Source organism: Oculina patagonica, chromosome 9 (assembly GCF_052425735.1).
Source record: "Oculina patagonica isolate OP01 chromosome 9, crgOcupat, whole genome shotgun sequence".
Classification (NCBI taxonomy): Eukaryota; Metazoa; Cnidaria; class Anthozoa; order Scleractinia; family Oculinidae; genus Oculina; species Oculina patagonica.
This window is the reverse complement of record NC_135766.1, coordinates 11,886,942-11,908,997: the sequence shown is the minus strand read 5'-3', so window position 1 is coordinate 11,908,997 and position 22,056 is coordinate 11,886,942. Positions and strand designations below refer to the sequence as shown.

Sequence of the window (22,056 nt, the reverse complement as noted above, 5' to 3'; positions counted from 1 at the left end):
TCTTCATAAAAAATTGTTTACCTTTGCAGCGTAAATCTCTGTCATGAAACAACCTTTAAACTGCACTTCTTTTTACGGTATGCTGTAAACATAATATGTTTTTCGACGAAAATGTACCTTGTAATTTTTATATTTCCCACGTTGTTTTATTTCGACCAGGTACTAAAGGAACGTAAGTGAAAATTTGCTAAAAAAGAACATTTTGTCAATGTAATCTTATCGAAGGATACTATGCAAAACAGTCTTCTGTACATGCGTATTGTTCGTATAGTGCTGTGCGCATGAGCTAACGTAAGCATAATCTATGTGATGAGTTGACATTGATGGAACGTTGATAGTTTCTAGGATGGAACAATTAAAAGCAATGTGCAAAAATGAACAACTCAGTCTCAATTTATTAATCACAAGAAGACTATCGTTGGATGAGAAAACGCGATCATCGAATACAGGTTAGGAAACTCCCTGAGGACTGGCAACGGTATCTGCATTGTCCAAGAAACTCAAACTACCAAAACCGAAGGCAAAGTTTGGGTGATCTCGGTGTAATTTATTTTTTAATAAGCTATTGTGTGAAATTTAATTTTCTTTGTTTTGGAGCTTTTGTTTTCCTGCTCTGTATTATTTTGAGGTTCTTTGTTGTCTTGGTCGTTCTTTGATTTACGCCATTATTGAGTTTCACAGGCTCTGTGCACTGAAGATCACCCAAAAATTCGATGCGCTCACACACAAAGTTTCAGGGAAATGTCTCTTCATTACCCAAGTCGGTTATGAGGATCTTACAGAGAGAGCCCTTTTAATTTTATTGTTTTTTTTTTCACAGAATTTGCGACAGCCAAACCCAAACCCAAAATGAAGATGCTTGCAGTGTTGCCGCTGTTTATCGTGGCTTTGTGTGTCGTGGAATCTCGCGTATCAGGTATTGAGAATTGCTTGTCTTTGATTGTTCCCAATTTCGAACAATGTGATTGTTCTCGATGATTCACTAAAAATGAATGACAAAAATCAATGTAGAAGAATTGGCCTGTAAAAAATACGTGTTGATCTTTAGAGAATCTCTTCCAAAATGTAAACCTACTTGGTATTTGGTTGAGAACGGTACTTAGATGCTAAAGTTATGGTCAAATTATTTCTTTTCTTTACCAAAACTCTAATTTGGAGGATCAAAAACCGTTTATGAGTATTTACTACTTTGAAAAAAATTAAGAGGTCGTCTTTTCTGAAAAACACCAACTCAAATTCGCATCAAAAAATAATTTTGCCTGAACCTCTGGCAACTGAAAGACTTTACCAAGGCTAGAACTAAAACAGATTTGGTTTGATTCAAAATGATTTTCTGGCCGTGTTAGGAGCCATTAAATATTTTGTCTCTTCTGGCCCGCCGCAACATCTGGAAAATTAAAAAAATAGGCGTTTTTTTGACGCGAATTTGAGTGGGTGTTTTTCAGAAAGACAGCCTCTTAAAACTGAAGGGATCATTCACTGAAGCTGTTTGAAGTAAAATTCAATTAGTGGTTAATGCAAGTTTTAGCTTTAGAAAAGGACGTCACCACCAAAATCCGAAAAATCTATACAAGAAGAGTCATTCGGATGCTACTGCCAAATTCCATTGATACGTGTAATTCTGAATTGATGAAATGTGGATCCAGAGAGCTACTTCCGACATGATGAACTGATTTTTGAGTTTCTAGCCACGTAGTTGTGAATATTTTGGTCAGTTTTATAGTTTGTCTGCTCGATCCTTTTATTAAGGCAGTGACAATGAAAAGAGTTGTAACTTGCTTAACACTAAGCTTCTCAGCATTTGCATGTTTTTTTGGTGTGAGTTCTACTAAATCAATTTTTAGGGATTTAGCTAAAAACTCAAATATTTTCACTCACTTTAGTTTTTCTCAACTCATTTTTCTCTATTATCTTTCAGCTGTTCCCATACCTGAGCCCAAGCATGAACTAGACCGGCGAGATGTAATAGGTTAGCTTCTTTCATAGGCAAATCTGTTTTGTACCTCACTTGTTTTTCCCATCATAGTAAGGTGAAGTCTGTGTCCGAGGGGTAGGACTTATTTTGCAAAATTTCTAACAAGAATAATTTTTTTTTAGCTGTGACTTGCCAATTGATGGAATGTTTCTCTTTTTTAACAAAAAAAAAACGTTTACTTGTTTTTTTTTTCTTTTTAGCAGCTTGTCCCTGGCTTGAGAAAACTAGCATGCAAATATAGTGTTTGACCACAACTGCCTTGCAAATTATTAAATACTCAAAGATCTTAGCTACCGTAAAATCTCAGTCAAATCTTACATCACTTGGGGGACATATACGAGAAATGAAGTTGGCTTTTGGGTGGTTGAATAAACTAAAAAGCATGAAGTTGTCTTTTTTTTCTTGTTCATAAATTGTCATGTTTATGATCCAGAGGATGCAGGCTTATTACAAAATTTAACTTCTAGAGAGGGGGCGGTGGAGGTTGTTAGGAGGAGAGCTTTCAAGGTATTTCTGAGTAATTATCCCTTAATATCGATGAAAAATGGATAACTTTCAAAGTAGTTTGTAATTAATATTGTTTAATTCTGCTTGATCATTGATAATGTTTAAACACAATAAAAGCGATTTAAAGAATTGGCGTTTCTTTTCCAGAGGGCTGTCCTGGAGGTTGGACTGAGTTTGGAGCTTACTACTACTAGGTGAGCGGTCAGATCAAGTCTTATTCCGATGCTAAACAGTGGTGTGGTGGCCAAAGAGCGGACCTAGTAAAGATCAACAGCGCTGAAGAAAACGAATTCGTCCTGAAACTCGTGAGACAGAAAGCTCCATCGCTGAAACAGGTCTGGATCGGACTGGAGTGGAATGCAAAGGGCAACGATTTCTACTGGAGTGATCTCTCCGTTCCAGTCTACAAGAATTGGGCTCCAAATGAACCGAATCAGAAAGCTGGAGAGCCATGCGGCGACATGTTTATTGCTGGGCACGCATACGCTCTTCCAATTCGATCATCCGGCTACTGGAATGATCTCACTTGTCACGTGCAGTCAGTCCTTCCCAACGGCCTCGTCTGCAAGAGACTCCGGCCTAGCTAGTTGGCAAGCAAATTAACCAACCATTTAAGCCGCAAGTAGTCATTGGGTGATGGTTTCCTCGTTCACTTATATAGAAAACCGTGAAATTCTTGCTGTAAGGGACATTTTGAAAGGTTAATGATGATTAAAATTAATTGAACAATTAAATAGCAAAAATAATTGTAAATGACAAGGTATAGAAGTTGCAGCGGCTTAGCATTAAAAAAAATTATCATGAACTTTCGTTTATTCGTCATTTTTAATGGATCTATCACAAGTGTGCTACTCATTCAAAGTACTAACACTTTTCATCACGCGTCGATTATATAATTCAGTAGCCAATAGTCATTTGCAGATTTTATTTCTTATTTTTGTTATTTGTAAATGTCGCATATCATATTTTATACACTCTTCAACACTTGTTCTGCATCTTGGTCTGACAAATCTGCTCTGAAAAATTGATAAATGTTGCAGATTGCAGATTGCTTCCATTCCTATCTACGTTTTGATCGCTATTCGGAAAATGAGTGGCATTTTCTCGAACCCGGCGCGATTCTGTTTTTATCCGGCCGTAAGGACATCAATGTCCAATACTGTCCACTAGATTCGACCCACAACCAAAGTAATCACTCTAGCCAATCAAAAAGAACACAGACAATCCAGTAAACCAATCAAAACTCGAGGCATATACATGCAGCCGGCACAAAGCGCGGGAAAACGATCAGTTTTGGTTCTACCTTTGTTTTGCTGAGAAAGTGGCGCCAGAGTTTTAAACCAATCCCTGGGCGTAGCAATGCAAACCAACGCAAACGCGAATTACTTTTGACACTCAAGTGAAAACCGCTCTAATGAAAGGGTACGTTTCATGTTGAGAAATTAACGTACCAAAGTGTGATAACGAAATAAAATCCGTTATCTTGCTACACTTTTTAATGCTACTAAAACCCCTGCAAAGCTGGGCAGTGTTCCAAATTTATGATGTCTTAATATTTAAGAATAATTCATCGAAGTGGAGGTGAGTAATACTTTGCTTATCACTTTCGAGATAACCAATCAGAGCGCGCGAAAAGTGCTATTCACTTGCGTGGCATATACTAATATGAAACATGAAATGCAGCAAGCTGGTTACAGAAGTTGCTCATTGTGATAATGGCCCGATCCAACTATAGATAAATTTTTATGTTTGCATAACAATACACTCGCACAAGCTGTCAAACGTGTTTATTTCGTTTTCCGCAAACGGTTCAAGTAATATAAAAATTTGCTTCGCCTTTTTGTTCGACGCCTTGTAATCAGTGGAAGTTGTTTCTAGCAAGCCACGACGGCAACGGGAAGGACACCGCAATGTCGCTACTTAAACGTTTGATTAACAGTACCACGGCTCAACCCTGTGGGCCCCTGCTCAGGGCCTTTACGAGCACTCGGTGAAATGGTGGCGGCATAATTATAAGGATTTATATGAAACCTTAATAAAAAATTGATATCGAAAGAAAATATAATAATCATCCAGTAAAGTTTACATCTAATATCATATAATAATAATAATAATAATAATAATAATAATAATAATAATAATAATAATAATAATAAAAATCAAAGAAGGCATAATAGTAATAATAATAATAATAATAATAATAATAATAATAATAATAATAATGGCACTTCGGACAGTATATCCACAGAGTGGCTCTTCGCCTGCCCGATCCTAACTAAATTTACAGATGTAAAAGTTTAAAAAATATCTAAGAATTTATATTTACATGAAAACGAGATAAAATTTATGCTGTCGACGTGAAGTTTCTTGACTGTTCTGAAGCATTTATACCGTATTTTGTATACTGTAGGTAATCACATGATTTCGAGTCAGGTGCAATGTGGAATAAATAAGCACGAGTAAACTTTTCAAAGGCTAACAAAACTGCATGAGCCCGTAGTGCGAGTGCAATTTGGTTCTTTGGAAAATTTACGAGTGCTTATTTATCCCAAATTGCACGAGAAAAATCATGTGATTACTTATTAATAATATTCATAAAAAATTGCAAGAAAATAACATGCGCAAATCAAATACCATACTAATCATGTTTTAAGAAAATTGGGTAATTGACATGACAAAATGAACACTATCACACTTATGTTGTTTATTTGTCATTTTTCACTTATTCCCATTTAACAGAATGATAAGCTTTATTGGTTAAAATTTTTACTTCTAAGTTTAATTTTCGTATTTTGTCTGCCAGTGACGATTGTTCTTCTTGCTCCTCAACTGCAACCTATCAAAATAATAAAAATCATACTAGGTAAGGCAGACTTTTCTACACCTTAAATTTAACCCTTTTTCGATGCTCTAATTGTTTTAAACTGCTGTTTGTTCCACTTTTCCCTCTAAAAATTTGCTGGTATAACAAAAAATACGTTGTACGCTTAGCTCCTGTCACCTATTTCAAAAAGGTCGTAACTCTTGTATTTAGCGTTAGTAATTAATCTAATTATGAATTGTAGTATTTGTTGGAGGTATAAATCTATTCTCGCTGTGATCAGCCTTTTGCTACCAAAGAAAACGCAGTTAGGTGTCCACAGAAACTCTGATGGGACAGGCAAGATTTGAGAGGCAGTAGCATTTACCTTCATCAGTCACACTGATTGCAGCTCAACCTGCAGTTAGTCTTCATCCAAATCGAATTTTTGGTGCATTCACCGGCTTTCGCCCACCGAGGACAAGTACGTTTCGCATCTGCACATACTGAAAAAAAAAATACAAACAATTTGACCCTGTTAACAAATGATTAATGGATTTCGGTATTTTCTGAAATTTATTTCCAAAGACTGCCGAAGATGTTTGAAGACTTCCAAATAATTCCGAAATAGATTCGAGGATCTTCGACTGTATCTCACTCGATTTTGCTCCACCTTTCAGCCACTGTTTTCTCTCATACAAGCAGATGTAGACAATTCTACATCTTGGCCTAATTTTGCTTATTCCCGTAGCTTTAAAAGCTTTAAGAGCTAATGTGTCTCTCCATTCCTTTAAATTGCAGTTCTGCACAAGGTTTTGACTCATACTTACTGTCCTTATTGCGATTTATAGTACAGCTGCAAAGCAAATCTAAAGGAAATTACGTTTGGTTTGAGTAATCGGGAGGTTCAAGAAATAAGGTATTCAAGAAATCTGGATTTAACTGTAATTAAAGTGAGCCAGGCCGACTGTTTGGGGGGTGCTGGAAAAATTATGAAAATTTTCCGCGCAGTGGTCTCAGTAGTGCCCTTGAACGACCTAAACAAAATCGACGAATGGTCCACAAACAAAAAGACTTAATTTGGCTAACAATAGACGGATGGAAACTGCATGACCTATTCTGTTGACAAACTTTACATGGGTCTTACAGCCAATAACATCACGCAAGGCAAAACTGAAGCAGCTTCAAGGGAGCACACTTATAATATCATTGACTGACAACAACATCGCTTTAAAGATGATTTCTCTTCAGGTTGTCGAAACGCATCAACAGCTTTTGTTCAGAACTACTCTCAGTCGAACGATCGTACTATTCGAGCCCTGTGGCTTCAAATAATTTACTATGTCAAATAAATCAATTGCTAGAAATGACGAATTGGAGATGATTATTTGCAATGACATGATTTTTTGATGTTGCATATATGTTTGAAACAAAGCAAGCGTTACATAACAAGAGCGCTTGTTTTCCTTTATAACTTTTCCGCGTACACATTATTGCCACTCAATCGAATAATTTTAAACCACCATCAAAAGGCCTTAGATTGTTCTTAAACCACAGCCGTTTTTACTGCACAAGGCAGCCCTGCGGCAAGTACTTAACAAAACAATGGGCTTCTGACAACATTAAGTTAAGGTTGCCATGGAAGAATTAAAACCAACACTCCTTGTATCAGAATATAAAATAGGTAGTGCTGCATAAGAACGAAACAGGTTTTGAGTGAAAGGAAAATATATTTGTTCATAAGACAAACTTTGGTAGGAAATATTCACTGACGACGACTACTCAAGACTCAAAATTCATTATCGTGGTGTTTTTCGATTCACCGTCTATTTACCGCAGCCATTCGTCAGTGGCTGAGGTGTCCCAAGGATACATGAACTTACCAAAAATCATGGCCAGTTAATTTGTTTCTTCAATTAAAATACATTAAATGCTAAAAATGTTCGGGTTGTAGCCAGGCATGTTAAAAATTCGACACTTGACACTGGCTAAAAATATTGTTTTTTGGACGTTTCGGCCACTACTGTTGCCTTCTTCAGCAAGATAAAAATGCAAATGTTCAACGCTTGTCCCAAACAACGCTCAAGCTACGAGAGATTATTAACAAAGAATCTTTCGACACCCTCCTCCACACGATCAAACAAAGATCACAGTGGGAAGCACAACGGAGAAGGGAGAGCCACAAGAAGAAACTCTGCAACATCTTGCCACGTCCACATGCGCGAGAAACCAACCTCAAGGAGAAGTGGGTCGTAAACATCTCTGATAGACCTCAATCTACAAGCGAGAAATCAGCATTAAGCCTCAACTTCAATTTTGCTATCACTCCTAAGAGTTTGCCAGTGCCTCAAATTGTTTCCTCAATTGAATCCGGCATAGATCAGCTCCCTAACGCCGAAAAAGACCTTATCAGGGCTTCGGTCACCTCCGCCATCAACAATTGGCGTCCTCCTCCACGAAGCAGCATTACCAATGAAGAGAAAAAAGCTCTCAGAGATCTTGCCAAGGACACGTCGGTCACAATTTTACCAGCCTACAGGGGCCGAGCCGTAGTCGTGATGAATACCAACGACTACGTCGATAAAATAAACAACCTTCTAAATGACGAAAAAACCTACCACAAGATTACAGACAAAAGAAGGAACCCAACATCGAGCACCGAAAAATCTCTCAATAAACTTCTCCTACAGATTAAACATCAGCCAGCCTCGCATGACAGCAGCAAGAAACAGTTGGAACCGAAGCTCTACTACAAACTTCATAGCACCGATTCCACACCAGCGTCTTTTTATGGCCTTCCTAAAATCCATAAAGATAACGTCCCACTCAGATAAATTATGAGTGCCATTGGATCTCCCACTTATGAACTATCCAAATACCTCGCCAACATCTTGTCACCTCTTCAGAATAATAAATACACAGTTCAAAACAGTGCATCTTTCGTCGAAAAGATCCGCACCTTGTCAGTAGACCCCGACGAGATCCTAGTATCTTTTGACGTCGTGTCACTGTTTACTTGCATTCCGACCCACCTAGCAACCGAAGTGGTTAAAGAGAGACTGGATTCTGACCAACCACTACCGGAGAGAACCAATTTGTCCATCCAAAATATCATGGCACTTCTACAGTTCGTCCTCGACAACAATTTCTTTGTATTCCAAGGCAACCATTTCCAACAAATTTTTTCCACCTTCACATCTAAATTCCATCAACCCTCACATCAAATTTACAATCGAGGTAGAATCAGAAGATTCCATTGCCTTTCTTGACACCAAAACAACCAGGCGAGAAGATGGCTCGATCACCGTGTCTGTCTACAGGAAAGCTACCAACACCGATCGTTACCTGGATTTAAGATCACACCACCATCCCCAGCAAAAACACTCGGTCGCTCGCACTCTCATGGATCGCGCGAGGAACATTCCTTCCACAGAGGAGGAAGTATCACGGGAAACTAAGCGAGTAGCGGAAGCCCTCGCCACTAATAACAACCCTGCAAATTTTATTCACAATCTGCGCCAACCGAGTAGACAACAAGAAACAAATGACATCGACCATCGTGGTTTTGTTATCGTGCCTTACGCCAAAGGTTTTTCCGAAAGAATTGCAAACGTTCTTCGTGGCTTCAACATCAAGGTCGCCCATAAACCTATACGTACCATCTCGAACATACTGAAAAAACCAAAAGACAGGATCGAGAAAGAGGATACCAGAGGAATTGTATATAAGATCAAGTGTAACGATTGCGACTGTGTTTATGTTGGTCAGACATCACGCGCGCTTAAAACACGTATGAAAGAACACGCAAAGGCCATCGCAGCATTGGATAAAAACTCTTTGTTGGCAAAACACGTATGCACCATATGCTTAACGATCATCAAATAGATTTGGAGAGCGTCAAAATTGTTGACAGGTCAACGGTGTGGAAACAACGACTAATACTTGAAGCTTGGCATTCTGTGCGAGATAGGAACGCTATAAACGAACACATAGCGCTACCAAACGTTTTCAATAGCATTAAGAATTCATAGACTCATTAAGAATGCTCTAGAGACTTTTGTTGCACTCGGAAAGTTCATTTAGTTTTCACACATTCGTTACATATTTTAACAGGACGCCGTTGAACATTTGCATTTTATCTTGCTGAAGAAGGCAACAGTAGTGGCCGAAACGTCCAGAAAACAATATTTTTAGCCAGTGTCTACTTATTAATTCGAACATTAAATGCTATCTCCAGATAGGTTTCTCGTAAAGTAAGGTTCATTATACCTTCCAAGGCTTGTTTAATTTTGCGAATAAGCCTGACCTTTCTTTCTGCCGTTCAAGCAAGTAGCAGGATAAAAAGACCCGTAAATTTATGAAAGTTGTATGAGTCAGCGTACCAAGAATGCAAAAAGGCATTCCTTGAATAAACAGAGGACTTGTTCAAGCAAAGTTCTGTAAAGACAACATTTAAAATTATGTGGACAATGGAATTAGCGCTGAACAAAATCGTAACGTTTACAGTCTTGCATGTCTGACTAATCAAAATAATTTTACGTTAAAGTTATGCTATATTGTATTCAGGATTGATTTACTGTGTTTGGTTGGTTGGCTGTTTTATTTTGTCTCCTTTTGTTTTTTTTATTTGTTTTTTAACTTAATTATCAATCTGTAAAATTAATTTTTTTCCCTTTTTCAATCAAGATAGGCATTGCTTTGCATCATGGTATAGAGGATTCAGTGCACTAAGACTGTTGCCGTCCTAACTGCAAAACAATTAGTTCTAGTTTTAATTATTGTCATGCGCTTTTTACATGAGCCTCTGGCTAGGATAGAGAGGGCAAGCTCATGCCGCGTCATGACTTAAATAAATTGATTGATTGAACGAATACTTATGCCGCCACTTGTATTGGTTTGGGTTCAAGTTGTAGGTCGCCCATTTTTCCGTTTCCAACCTTTATACTTTCTTCAAATGGAGTGACGTTTAAATGGCTTGGCAACTGCATTGACGCACACCATTACATCAGTATTTTGACTATCAAATCTAATTGAGGTGAGCGAAAGCGATGATAAAATCTTTACAAGCGAGTTCTTTTGTTGGCTGTTTACTTCTCATTTATTAATAAATCAATCAGTTTTTTTTTTGGCAAATTGGTTACTTAGAATATCACGTTTGAAACAAAACAAGAGTTACATAACAACCGTGCTTATTTTACTTTATTACATAGTTTTTCCGCGCGATATTGCCTTCCAATTGATAAGTCATTTTAACCGAACATCAAGTGGCCTTTTGTTTTTCTTAAAGCACATTCGTTGCTAACAATCTAACCCTATGGCAGGTACTTCGTTAAATTGAAGTCAGGTTACCATGGATGAATTAAAACCAACGCAATGAAAAATCGTAACAGTCCTGCACATCTGGCTAATCAAACTAATTTTACATTAAAGTTATGCTATATTATATTAACTGATTTGCTTTGCTTGGTTGGTTGGCTGTTTTATTTTGTTTTCTTTATTTGTTTGTATACTTTATCAGTCTGAAAATTAATTTTTCTCCCTTTCTCAACCGAGATATGGTGAACAACTTCGACTATTGCTTTGTAGCATGGTATGGTGGATTCAGTGCATTAAGACTGTTCCCGTCCTAACTGCTAAGCAAAATAAAAACGAATAGTATTGACGCCACTTATATTGGTTACAGTTCAAATTTTAGGTCGCCCATTTTTCCGCGTGCAACCTTAATTCTTTCTTCCAATGTAGTGGCTCTTTAAAATAGCTTGACAACTGCATTGACGCAACCATATTATTATTTTGACTAACAATAAACTCTTTACAAGTGAGTTCTTTTGTTTGGATTTTTACTTCCCATCTGCTCATATATCAATCGCTTGCTTTATTGTTAGCAAACTGGTTACTGACAATATCGTGTTTGCAACAAAACACGAGTTACATAACAACAACGCTTATTTTACTTTATTAGTTTTTTTCGCATTACGCAATATGGCCATTCAATAGAACAGCATCATCCAAGATATGGTGCACAATTTCGACTATTGCTTTGTAGCATGGTATGGAGGATTCAGTGCATTAAGACTGTTTCCATCCCAACTGCAAAGCAAAAGAAAAACAAATAGTTATGCCGCAAATTATATTGGTTCCAGTTCAAATTTTAGGTCGCTCATTTTTCCGTTTCCAAGCTTAATACTCTTTTCAAATGGAGTGGCTCTTTAAAATGGCTTGACAACTGCATTCAGGGACGCAAAACCATTATATTATTTTGACTATCAAATTTAATGGCACGTTGAGAGGGGCGAAAGCGATGATACTCAAGTGTGTTCTTTTGTTTGGCTGTTTTCTTCTCCTCTGCTCATCCATCAGTCGCTTGTATATTTTTTTTAGCAAATTGGTTAATTACTTACAATATCATGTTTGAAACGAAACACAAGTTACATAATAACAGTGCTTGTTTTAATTTATTAGTTTTTCCGCTAACGCAATATGGCCGTTTAATCGAAACAATCGAACACTTCTTCGAACCGACCATCAGGAGGCCTTTTGTTTTTTTAAACCACTGTCGTTTGTACCCCACAATTCAACCGTGCAGCATGTTCTTAATCAAATTTCAGTGAGGTTTCCATGGAAGCATTGAAACAGGCATGCACTTTGTATCAGAATACATAACAGGTAGTGCTGAATTGGAAGGAATCAGTTTCGAGTAAGCGAAAAAAATATTTGTTGATATAAGACAAACTTGGTTAGTAAATATCCACTGTCGGTGGCTAGTTAAGACAAGGTATCCATTATCGTGACGTCAATCAAGAGCCCCTTTATTTTTCTTTAAGCACAGTCGTTGCTAACAAATTAACCCCGAGGCAGGTACTTAGTTGAATTGGAGTGAGGTTACCATGGAAGAATTAAAACGGACCACGCACTGAAAAATCGTAACAGTCCTGCATATCTGGCTAATCAAACTAATCAAAATAATTTTACGTTAAAGTTATGCTATATTGCATTTGACTGAATTGCTTTGTTTGTTTGGTTGGTTGGCTGTTTTATTTCCTTTTCTTTATTTGTTTATTAACTTTATCAATCTGAAAATTAATTTCTCAACCAAGAAGATATGGTGAACAACTTCGACTATTGCTTTGTAACATGGTATAGAGGATTCAGTGCATTAAGACTGTTTCCATCCTAACAGCAAAGCAAAAAAAAATCGAATAGTTTTGCGCCGCTTAATTATATTGGTTTCAGTTCAAGTTGTAGGTCGTCCATTTTTCCGTTTCCAAGCTTAATACTCTGTTTAAATGGAGTGGCTCTTTAAAATGGCTTGACAACTGCATTTAGTGACGCAACCCATTATATTCAGTATTTTGACTATGATATCAAATCTAATTGCACGTAGAGAGGGACGAAAGCAATGATACTCAATAAACTATTTCCAAGTGAGTTCTTTTGTTTGGATTTTTACTTCTCCTCTACTCATACATTAATCGCTTGTATATTTTTTTTAGCCAATTGGTTACTTACAATATCTTGTTTGAAACGAAACACGAGTTACATAACAACAGCGTTTCTTTCAATTTATTAGTTTTTCCGCTTACGTATGGCTGTTCAACGAACACTTTAAACCGACCATCAAAAAATGGAGTGGCTCTTTAGAATGACTTGACAACTGCATTGACGCAAGCCACTATAATATTTTGACTATCAAATCTAATTGCACGTAGAGAGGGACGAAAGCGATGATACTCAATAAACTATTTCCAAGTGAGTTCTTTTGTTTGGCTGTTTACTTCTCCTCTGCTCAATCGCTTACTTTTTCTAGCAAATTGTTTACTTACAATATCACGTTTGAAACGAAACACGAGTTACATAACAACAGCGTTTGCTTTAATTTATTAGTTTTTCCGCTTACGCGATATTCGCTTATTAACACTTCTTTAAACCGACCATCAAGAGGCCTTTTGTTTTCTTAAACCACAGTTTTCTTAAAGCACAGTCGTTGCTAACAAATTAACCCCGAGGCAGGTACTTAGTTGAATTGGAGTGAGGTTACCATGGAAGAATTAAAACCGACCACGCATTGCAGCGGACTATAAAATAGTTAAACAGAACGAAGGGCTGGACATTCTACCTGAAGAGGCCAGACAACGAAGACACGAGAAGAAGCTTACAACAATAAGAAGAGAGACCGAGGTACAGTTTTTAAATTTCTTAGCATTGCAGTGTAAACTTTTCAAAGGAAACTTGGAAAAGGGGATAGCACTTGAAGAAAGGTTTCAAGGGCGCCCCTCGGGATAGCGAAAACTAGTTACTGTCTGACGAAACGTTTGCCTTCCATAACATCAATAGCTACTGTTTTTATTCGTGGGTAGAAGCTATTCCTAAAATGACGGTTTGTTTGATAGAAATTTTCGTTTTGACCTGATTAGATCAGATAGGCTTCAATTTGAATTTCCATTACCAAAGAAATTAAATTTAAGTGCCAAAACCATGATGTTTTAAAGGTGCTTGGTGCCCGAATGGACTTGCTTTAGAACAGACGCTCGTCGTGAAGTTTACGTTGGGAAACCCTCCTCGAGTAATGGTCTTGTTGTTTTAAACGACGGCCGACGGAGGGTCAACCACTCTTTTTTTTTTTTTTTAAAAACAAAAACAACCACTAGCTCACCGGCCCTTACGTTTTTATTTGGTTCGTTTGGCAAAACCTATTGCCGTCTACATATACGATACAGGCATATATTGTTGCAACATTTGAATAGATCTTAAATATTAGTAAATTGATCACAGTTAATCTGTTAGGGCTAGTTTATATATAGTTGTTTGTCTAATACTTGAGAATAATGGCTTGATGCATGTTCAACATCTTATTGTGTTGTTGTGTGAATGGGTGAACCATTTCCGCGTTCGATGCTAATTCGTGTCGTAGAAAAAGATCTGGCAATCTGGTTCCCTCGGTTACCAAGCAAAATTACAACATTCATCTTATCATTGAAAATGTCTCCTTACATTTGTTGATTAAATTCCGAAAATTACCCAGTGTATTAAGTGCCATTTTTTCCAAAAATCAACTTTCGCCTTTCGCCGGCACAAATTGGAAAAATCGATTTCGCTCATATTTTGCCCATAGATAGGTCCGAGTGAGAAACCAAACGGACTGCAGTTAGTTTTCCTAATACAGCTTCCTTTCGAAGAAATATGCGAAAAAGGATTTTGCCCTAATTGGGCTCAAAATCCACTTCCGGTTTTACTGATTTTATTGAAAGTTTGATCGCCTCGCGCGTTATACTGAAGCTGTTTATTAATATTTCAATAATATTTATAATTTAATTAACTTAGATACTACGCGTGCTCTGTTTGGTCCAACTGATAAAAAAAACCTATGTAACTCCCGCTTCCCGACATGGCCGCACTAACCACGCTCGACTACGCGTAAGGACAAAAAATAAACTTTAGTGTAATGTCATCTTTTGGTCTATCTGATGTTTAAAAAAGAGGATATGATTCTTCTAAATGATCATAAAAAAAATTACTGTCTATGAATCACATATATGAATTTTCACAGTTGGAGTGGAGGAATTAAAGAAAAATCTGTAAACACGGAAACAAACATATGAGAAGGTAGACAATAAACTGCTCCGCTTTTACCACAGGTAGCCAAAGCTTAAGATACGACTTAAAATAAATAAAATGATCTGAAAACTTAATAAAATTATCTGAAATTATCAACTGCTCATTGTTTTATCTATCTTCTATTACATATTCATGTGAGCTTTGTTCTACGAGTGAAAATTAGCATAATATATGCTAATACTAAAATTTGCTCACAACTAACAAAGCGAAGCGAAAGGTCGCACACTCGAGCCGTCAGAATGCCGACCCCTGTTCACGAATGAGCTGTAATTCTTAAAGTTTGCCATTTCTCACCCAAAACGCCTCAAATTCATAGGCTACGATAATCATCCTGTAAATACATACCGAAAAATTGCCCAATGTTACATCCTTTACCCGTTAAAATGACATTATTTCAGTGGTAAACCTCAACGAACCATCCGTGGCCCGAGCTCTTCTGCAAATAATCATATGCAAGTTGGAACAACAAAAGCCGCTTTCTAGGGGAGGTGTACGGAATGTCTCGTGCAACACATGATGACCTCATATTCATGACCTCAGGGATGAGAAGTAAACAAACAAAATTCCATACACCTCCCCTAGAAATTTAAAGTGGCTTTTGTTGTTCCAACTTGCATATGATATTTGCAGAAGAGCTTGAATTATGACTCTAGCTTTATGCGCTTTCAGTGCTTTCTGTCATTCGACGAAAACGAAAGAAAACGGAATAAAAAAAATCGGAACATATTTTCTAAGCAGAGTTATTCTAAATGACTTCGACAGTGTGAAGTGGGTTAACTTGCAAATTTTTCGGGCAGCCCTTTAATTCAGCGATGAATGACTTCTGCCACAAATTGCTAGATTTCCTCGTCAAATTAAATCGCTGAAAATATTTTTTTTCTGTTAACCGTTTCCCTTTTCCGTTTCCTTTCTTATAACTTTCATATCTTGAATAAACTTTTAAACGTTTTTGTCGCGTCGATCCGTAGACTTTGTGAGTGAAGCTGTGTAAGCTGAACCTGTGTTTTATTCTTTCAGCCGCTGTGATTGGTTTACCGCGTCATCCTATGAACATGTTGAGAATACTACACTTGATCACAAAACACCAAATAGACAATAGATTCCTATTTCTTTAGCAAACTTTTTTCGTAGTTTTTCATAAAAGCAGTAGGCCACACTTTTGGGATGTTGGGAGAACACGAGCAAAGCTTGAAAATCACGAGCCGTGGGTTTAGTGCGCCGGTAAACCTCTGGAAAGTGTGGCCTATTGTTTTATTTGGGTTTAAAGCTGGTTACAAATTACAAATATAGATATGGTTCTGAATATTCCTTTTGACAAACATATATGAATTATCGAGAGAAAAAAACAGACACTGTTGGCGGGAATGTAACCAGATACCACGCTATAGGAAATTATTATACATTGGTGTCACCAGCTTGATTTTGATTGGCTATAAGCACGCAGCTAATTCTTGCTTGCTGTTTCTCTTACGTCATACCTACAGACATTAGATTTTACATAAGTAGAAGTGACGTCATACCTACAGACAATAGTTTTTTGCATTCATCATTTTTTTGTGCGCGCTCTTGTCTTTTCAAGTGCAGCTCAGGAATGTGCATAATAAAACAATTATTGGATTCGGTTTTCGCATGATAGCGATAATTATCAAGGCCAAAGTTTCTGTTATCTGCCGAAGCCGAAGGCTGAGGCGGATAACAGAAACTGAGGCCTTGATAATTATCGCTATCATGCGAAAACCGAATCCAATAATTGTTAATTAACGTTTGTGTTTGGTAGCATTTTAAATTAACGCGACTTATATAAGTTAACGCGGGTGAACGGCAAAGAAAATGAGTCGGCCGCCATTTCGATTTCTAGCGCTCTAGGGTTTGGGGTAGTGTGGTATTGGCGAATTTTTTATGCCGTATTTCGGCAATTTTAACTTCAATTGCGGTATTGCAGTATTTTCCAAACCTGTGGGATGCGTTTACTTAGCGTTTTACTCGTATAAAAACTTATCCTTGACCTTTTCCAACCACTTTCAGCCGTTTCTGGGTGTTTCGGAAGCAAACTGAAACATCCTTATTTCGCCACACATTTTAAACTGCAATTTGACTGTTTTAACAATCACTTTAAAGCCGTAATATTTTTTCCAAGGTCCTACCGCTGGGTATTGGCTCTTTTTTGCCCTTGCGTAAACGGATCAGCCAGCTATACAGTCTTACTATAAAGATGGGGTATTTTCTGAATTTGTTTGCGGTATTTCAATATTTGCCTTTTTTGCGTCTTTTGTGGTGTTCAGGAGCCCCCAATATCCCTCTCCTTATGTAAGTAGCATACTTAAGTTAAATCCATGAACGAGTGGTTCCAAACGGAAACTGACAATTTCTTGAGCTTTAGTAAATTGCAACAACAAGACTGCAGCCTGATTTCATTATCAAGAAAATGCTTGTAGCTACCAGAAATTATAATTTTTTGTCGTTTGTTATATTCCTAAAACGTATAAATCTACTAGTATACTATATGCTGGCAATCTCATGGCTGAGCTATCGTGCACTATCAGCAATTTTTAGTATGCAGTGGCTAGAGGTCGTCTACAAAATGGTGTGTTTTCTCGTTTCTCGGAGTTTTGGAGCTTTTGAAATATTCAATTCTTGAAAGATAGAAATACTGGAAAGAAAAACCTTCACCGTTACGCGACTTTAAAAACTCGAAATTGTTGAAAGAGCTGATGAGCGAGCAGGGCCGCACCCAGCGGGAGGACAGGGGGGACAGTTGCCCCAGCCAGGAAAACTAAATTTCTAACATAGTGTTTGATTTTTCTGGGCTATTTCTTGTAGCTATATTGGAGTTTGCCCTCGCAGCAGCGTTTAGCGGAGTTTGCCCCCGCAGACAAAAAATCCTAGGTACGGCCCTGGGGAGTTTAAACAGCTGCAAGTTTCAAAAGATTATTCAGTTAACGCGCGATACAAAATGTTAATGAATAATTAAAATTCGATATATTTGTGCGAAGTTTGTTTTGAATTTTACTAAAAATTAAATTTGTCGCTCTCGATTTCTATCAGGTGGTAGTTAATTCGGACTTCGGCCCCTTCAACTATCACCTCGTAGGAATCGAGCTCATACTCTAGTTTTTATTTTTATACCACCACTTAGCGGTATGCTAACAGGAAAAAAAAACTTTCGTCTTTTATTGACGAGGCTGGATTTTTCTCTTCCTGATAAGATACCTGAACAGTCATTCATGGGTGGAAACATGTCTTCCAGCAACGCATGCTATTCGGTGATGGGGGAACCATTTTACACTTTATTTTCATTCGATTCTTTTTTTTTTTTGTCCCCTGCAACCGGGAATTGCCCTAACTGAGCATGGGGGATGTTCCACAATAAAAATATGAAATTTTCAACTAAATTTTGGTCTTAAAAACTTCACTATTTGATGATTTTTTTTTTTAGCTAAATAGGTGCTACATGGACTGCTGTTGTTACCAAACTCAAGGATTTTAAATATTTATTGTGCATTTCGCGATCAGTTCAAGGTGAATATTGTTTTGATATGGTATCAGCACGGATTGAGTGTTCTCAGGCTTAATATCGATTAGTCTCTAAGCAACCAACCGTCTCAGTTAACATGTTTGGTTTAGTTTTCAAATACGCTTAATGGAACAGAACGGAAGTTGATATTTTAGTTTTCAACCTTATCGACTTAATATTGTCATTCGATGCTTTCTTCCTGGAAGTTCTTAAAATACTTATTTTGTTGTAACATTAGATGTCTTCTGCAATTCGTACTGCAACCATACCGACTCATACATAATTAATTTATTTACCCTTGGGTTGATAACTCATCACTTCAATCGAAATAATTTAAAAGTTATTTGTTCCATAGATTGAACAGGTGTACTCTGAATCTAGCCTGCGTGGGAGAAGCGGAATGAATACTAAATGAGCTCCCCGAATTAAGTTATGGAAAAGGGAGGTGCAAGAAGGCCAACCCTTCTTCATAAAAAATTGTTTACCTTTGTAGCGTAAATCTCTGTCATGAAACAACCTTTAAACTGCACTACTATTTACGGTATGCTTTAAACATAATATGTTTTTCGACGAAAATGTACCTTGTAATTTTTATATTTCACACGTTGTTTTATTTCGACCAGGTACTAAAGGAACGTCAGTGAAAATTGGCAAAAAAAGAACATTTTGTCAAAGTAAACTTATCGAAGGATACTATGCAAAACAGTCTTCTGTACATGCGCATTGTTCGTATAGTGCTGTGCGCATGAGCTAACGTAAGCATAATCTATGTGATGAGTTGACATTGATGGAACGTTGATAGTTTCTAGGATGGACCAAATAAAAGCAATGTGCAAAAATGAACAACTCAGTCTCAATTTATTAATCACAAGAAGACTATCGTTGGATGAGAAAACGCGATCATCGAGTACAGGTTAGGAAACTCCCTGAGGACTGGCAACGGTAGCTGCATTGTCCTAAGAAACTCAAACCACCAAAACTGAAGGCAAAGTTTGGGTGATCTCGGTGTAATTTATTTTTTAATTAGCTATTGTGTGAAATTTAATTTTCTTTGTTTTAGAGCTTTTGTTTTCCTGCTCTGTATTATTTTGAGGTTCTTTGTTGTCTTGGTCGTTCTTTGATTTACGCCATTATTGAGTTTCACAGGCTCTGTGCACTGAAGATCACCTAAAAATTCGATGCGCTCACACACACAGTTTCAAGGAAATGTCTATTCATTACCCCAAAGACGGTTATGAGGAACTTACAGAGAGGGCCCTTTTAATTTAATTGTTTTTTGTTTTGTTTTCACAGAATTTGCGACAGCCAAACCCAAACCGAATATAGGATGAAGATGCTTGCAGTGTTGCCGCTGTTTGTCGTGGCTTTGTGTGTCATGGAATCTCGCGTATCAGGTATTGAGAATTGCTTGTCTTTGATTGTTCCCAATTTCGAACAATGTGATTGTTCTCGATGATTCACTGATAATGAATGACAAAAATCAATGTAAAAGAATTGGCCTGTAAAAAATACTTGTTGAGCTTTAGAGAATCTCTTGCAAAATGTAAACCTACTTGGTATTTGGTTGAGAACGGTACTTGGATGCCAACATTATGGTGAAATTATTTATTTTCTTTACCAAAACTCTAATTTGGAGGATCAAAAACCGTTAATGAGTATTTACTACTTTGAAAAACTTAAAAACTGAAGGGATCATTCACTGCAGCTGTCTGAAGTAAAATTCAATGAGTGGTCAATGCAAGTTTTAGCTTTAGAAAACAACGTCACCACCAAAATCCGAAAAATCTATACAAGAAGAGTCATCCGGGAGCTACTGCCAAATTCCGTTGATACGTGTATTTCTGAATTGATGCAATCTGGATCTAGAGAACAACTTCCGACATGATGAAATGATTTTCGAGTTTCTAGCTACGTAGTAGTTCATTTTGTTTAGTTTGATATTTTGTCTGCTCAATTCATATATTTAGGCAGTGGCAATGAAGAGAGTTGCTTAACACTAAGTGCCTCAGCATTCGATTTTTTTGTGGTGTGAGTTCTACTAAATCACTTTTTAGGAATTTAGCTAAAAACTCAAATATTTTCATTGACTTTAGTTTTTCTTAACTTATTTTTCTTTATTATCTTTCAGCTGTTCCCATACCTGAGCCCAAGCATGAACTAGACCGGCGAGATGTACTAGGTTAGTTTCTTTCATAGGCAAATCTGTTTTTTACCTAACTTGTTTTTCCCATCATAGTAAGATGAAGTCTGTGTCCGAGGAGTATGACTTATTTTGCAAAATTTCTAATAAGAATAGATTTTCATTAGCTGTGACTTGCCAATTGATGGAATGTTTCTCTTTTTAATAAAAAAAAACGTTTACTTGTCTTTTTCTTTTTAGCAGCTTGTCCCTCGCTTTAGAAAACTAGCATGCAAATATAGTGTTTGACCACAACTGCCTTGGAAATAGTCAAACATCTTAGCTACCGTAAAATCTCAGTCAAATCTTACATCACTTGAGGGACATATACGAGAAATGAAGATGGCTTTTGGGTGGTTGAATAAACTGAAAAGCATGAAGTTGTCTTTTTTTTTCTTGTTCATAAATTGTCATGTTTATGGTCCAGAGGATGCAGGCTTATTACAAAATTAAACTTCTAGAGAGGGGGCGGTGGGGGTTGTTAGGAGGAGAGCTTTCAAGGTATTTCTGAGTCACCATCCCCGTAATATCGATATAAAATGGATAACTTTCAAAGTAGTTTGTAATATTGTTTAATTCTGCTTGATCATTGATAATGTTTAAACACAATAAAAGCGATTAAAAGAATTGGTGTTTCCTTTCCAGAGGGCTGTCCTGGAGGTTGGACTGAGTTTGGAGCTTACTGCTACTTGGTGAGCGGTCAGATCAAGTCTTATTCCGATGCTAAACAGTGGTGTGGTGGCCAAAGAGCGGACCTGGTAAAGATCAACAACGCTGAAGAAAACGAATTCGTCCTGCAACTCGTGAGACAGAAAGCTCCATCGCTGAAACAGGTCTGGATCGGGATAGAGTGGCATGCAAAGAGCAACAAATTCTACTGGAGTGATCTCTCCGTTCTAGGCTTCACGAATTGGGCTCCAAATGAACCGAATGGGAAAGCTAGAGAGCCATGTGGTCACATGTTTATTGCTGGGCATGCATACGCTCTTCCAGTTAGATCATCCGGCTACTGGAATGATCTCGCTTGTCACGTGCGGTCAGACCTTCCCAACGGCCTCGTCTGCAAGAAACTCCGGCCTAGCTAGTTGGCAAGCCAAATTAACCAACCATTTAAGTCGCAAGTAGTCATTAGGTGATGGTTTCCTCGTTCACTTATACAGAAAACCGTAGAATTTTTGCTGTGTAAGGGACATTTTAATGGTGATTAAAATTAATTGAACAATTAAATAGCAAAAATAATTGTAAATGACAAGGTATAGAAGTTGCAGCGGCTTGGCATTAAAAAAAATTATCATGAACTTTCGTCATGTTTAATGGATCTAACACAAGTGTGCTACTCATTCAAAGTACTAGTAACACTTTTCACCACGTGTCGATTATATAATTCAGTTGCCAATAGTGATTTGCAGATTTTATTACGTATTTTGTTGTTTGTAAATGTCGCATATCGTATTTCATACACCATC

General features: G+C 37.4%; 2 protein-coding genes and 1 long non-coding RNA gene across 5 annotated transcripts in view; 2 read left to right on the top strand and 1 right to left on the bottom strand.

The window, feature by feature from the left end:
- Nucleotides 1-346: 346 nt before the first annotated feature.
- LOC144664942 (uncharacterized) lies at nt 347-2,829 on the top strand. The gene is made up of 4 exons (XR_013572882.1): nt 347-449; nt 821-916; nt 1,919-1,969; nt 2,630-2,829. It is a non-coding gene; the product is annotated as an uncharacterized LOC144664942 (long non-coding RNA).
- Nucleotides 2,830-5,166: 2,337 nt separating this feature from the next.
- LOC144665801 (uncharacterized) overlaps nt 5,167-22,056 on the bottom strand; it is a 36,796-nt gene continuing 19,906 nt past the window's right edge. Inside the window, exon 5 of the mRNA XM_078527099.1 lies at nt 5,167-5,318. The gene's annotated coding sequence lies outside the window, so the exon portion shown is untranslated. The remainder of the gene's footprint in view (nt 5,319-22,056) is intronic.
- LOC144665793 (perlucin-like protein) lies at nt 13,321-21,888 on the top strand. 3 transcript variants are annotated; one of them, XM_078527088.1, is made up of 5 exons: nt 13,363-13,460; nt 18,334-18,416; nt 19,705-19,805; nt 20,540-20,590; nt 21,236-21,888. In XM_078527088.1, the coding sequence occupies exons 3-5, from the start codon at nt 19,739-19,741 to the stop codon at nt 21,673-21,675; spliced, it is 558 nt and encodes a 185-aa protein (XP_078383214.1). In that variant the 5' UTR covers nt 13,363-13,460; nt 18,334-18,416; nt 19,705-19,738; the 3' UTR covers nt 21,676-21,888. The 3 variants fall into 3 exon arrangements, with proteins under 3 accessions (XP_078383215.1, XP_078383214.1, XP_078383213.1); XM_078527089.1 differs by lacking the exon at nt 18,334-18,416 and having other exon boundaries at nt 13,321-13,460; XM_078527087.1 differs by lacking the exons at nt 13,363-13,460; nt 18,334-18,416 and adding an exon at nt 19,267-19,324.

Coding starts and splice junctions, on each gene's coding strand:
- LOC144665793 (XM_078527089.1), top strand. CDS start 19,739: ATGAAGATGCTTGCAGTGTTGCCGCTGTTTGTCGTGGCTTTGTGTGTC. Junction 19,806..20,539: donor CATGGAATCTCGCGTATCAG/GTATTGAGAATT, acceptor ATTATCTTTCAG/CTGTTCCCATACCTGAGCCC. Junction 20,591..21,235: donor AGACCGGCGAGATGTACTAG/GTTAGTTTCTTT, acceptor TTTCCTTTCCAG/AGGGCTGTCCTGGAGGTTGG.